This window comes from Austrofundulus limnaeus, unplaced genomic scaffold (assembly GCF_001266775.1).
Source record: "Austrofundulus limnaeus strain Quisiro unplaced genomic scaffold, Austrofundulus_limnaeus-1.0 Scaffold1125, whole genome shotgun sequence".
NCBI lineage: Eukaryota > Metazoa > Chordata > Actinopteri > Cyprinodontiformes > Rivulidae > Austrofundulus > Austrofundulus limnaeus.
The window spans coordinates 84382-86775 of NW_013953527.1; the positions used below are offsets into that span (position 1 = coordinate 84382).

The following is a 2394-nucleotide window of genomic DNA, read 5'->3' on the forward strand; positions in this document are numbered from 1 at the left end:
ATATGAAACAAATAAAATAAAATACATACAAAGCAGAACACAGCTAAATGTATCAAAAGCATGTCTGAGTAATATTAGAATTTTCTGAGACAATGAGTTTTGGTTTTTCATTTTTTCCCCTGTTTTAGTTTTTATTTAATAGAATTTTTGGACAAAAAAATCACAATATATCGCCTTGCTTATAGTATCGCAATATATCGGGATATATCGTATCGTGACCCCTCTGTCATGATATGTATCGTATCGCCAAATTCTTCCCAATACACAGCCCTAGTCTTAAAGGAAAGTTTAACATGAATCAGTTTAGAGCAAATACATCAATTCAAGGAATTTAATTTATTTTTTTCAGTCTCGTATCTAATAGGGGTGCAACAATGCATGTACCCGTATCGAACAGTGCTGTATCGAACAATACAGATTTTTAAAATTTATTTTATCAACATGTCTTCTGAAGATGCTCTGTGTTGAAGGATGAGTGGATCTGTGTTCGACTGCTCCACCTAGGCTGCATTTTTGAGCGCAGATCCCCTGAGAAACTTTCTGTTTCAGCAACATTTAATTTAAAAACTGTACTTTTGAGGTTAAACAGATGTTCATAATTAATATAAATAAATTACAGGTTAAAAGGGGCATGGAAATTTATCTTTTTTGTAACGAAAAAATATCGAACCGTGAGACTAAAGTATCGAACCGAACCGTGAACTTCCTGTATCGTTGCACCCCTACTAAATGTGCCTTTGTTTATGTGGAAAAATAAAAATGAGCATTCACAGAATAATTAATCATCTGAACTACAAAATCCAGACATTTGAATAGAACACTGCTTTCTGTTTGCACATGCTAATCCACCTTGTAAAGTGTTAATTTAAAACTGCGTTATTCAGCCCGCTGAAGGTGAAGTCATCCTTGATGTTCAGCCATTACATCATGTTTTAACGGACTCGACACAGCTAGCAACACTAAAACTGTGGCGTTTTTTTTTTTAAAGTAACGTCACAAACAAGTCGCATTAAGACCGTGAACATCCTACTCTCCTGCTGTGCAGACCGCAGCGCATGTCTCTGGCGCAGTCCGCAGCTTTGCTAACCCCCTCCATCCTCCGGCCTCACAGGGATGCTGCACATCGTTCAAACAAAACAGCCGCCATTTTCTTACCCAAAATATCAGGTTGAGGAAAACCAGGACGGTTTTAGACGAAGTGATCCCGCACTGTCCCATCGTGTCGCTGGCGCCAACAGGAAAACTGCTGTTGTTTTAAAATGTTTTCCTCGGTGCACCTGCAGCTCTGCTGCTGCTAAAATAATAAAATGGCTTCGGTCCTGCCTGCTGCCTGGCGGTGCGGATCCTTCCAGGCTCGACCAATCAGATCCTCAGAAACTTAAAAAAAAGGGAAGGTCACGTGTCCTGGTGACGCCATTCTTCAAAACAAAGTGAGGATGCTGATAACAAACACTGGAAGATTTATTAGTTATGCTCAATTTAAAATAAAATGTCTTGGATAAACAACAACATAAGAAACATTTTACTCAAACATGCCAATATTAATGACTTATAATTATTAATAATTCCACAAGCAGGCGGTTTTAGCTCTGAGTTTGGTCTACTAACAAATTTTCTAGTTGTACAATATCAATTTTTTGGTTTTAGCACAAAATTTTGCTGATTCAGGGCGTGTTTTGATAATATTTTTACTAGCACCTAATTAAAACAAGCAATATTTTTTTCTGAGTTCTGGAAAAGTTTGATTTCCCTAAAAGAATGTGAACTGGAATATGTGCTGGTAAATACNGACAGACAGACAGACAGACATAAATAAAAGTTTTAAAGTACGTGACAAACCCCCAACGCGAGCTTTCTACAGCTGCATGTTTTACAGTGTTAGTACGCAGCAAAGAGGTTACTCTTTCACCACATTTCTTCTTGCAGTTCATGGATGATTAAAATGTTGCTCCAATTCAGCAAGCATAGGTAGATACAGTAGCACTAAAATATATTTTATCTAAATACTGACTGACTTTCATGACAATCAGAGGGCGAGGACATGGTTTGTCAGAGCTCAAACCTGATGAGGCCATGGCAGATGCAAAACAGAAAACAAATCTCTTTGCCTCAATTAATCCATTTTTACTATTAGTGCCTATTTTGACTGGATGATGGCTTCCTATTATACAGTTTTAACCAACTACCCATTCTGAAGTTTTCTGCATGCACAGCATTGTGGGTAGGGAACAGAGGCTTATCCATTAGCTTATAAACAACAACGCATCACTATTAAATTTGAATAATGTGACTTTTTTTAATCTGATGCTTTTTGCTAATTGTGGCAAAGAAAACACTGGATGAGATCAAATGTTAGATTATCAACAACAGACGGTAGGATTTTTTTTTTTTTTT

The 2394-nt window shown here is 37.1% G+C and overlaps 1 protein-coding gene across 1 annotated transcript in view; it reads right to left on the reverse strand.

Moving 5' to 3' along the window:
• The window catches only part of LOC106534256 (tetraspanin-3), a 9500-nt gene extending 8142 nt beyond the window's left edge, over window positions 1-1358 (reverse strand). The window contains exon 1 of the mRNA XM_014030833.1: window positions 1156-1358. Within this exon, the coding sequence (XP_013886287.1) occupies window positions 1156-1218 (63 nt within the window). The 5' untranslated portion in view covers window positions 1219-1358. The remainder of the gene's footprint in view (window positions 1-1155) is intronic.
• Between the last annotated feature and the right edge of the window lie 1036 nt (window positions 1359-2394).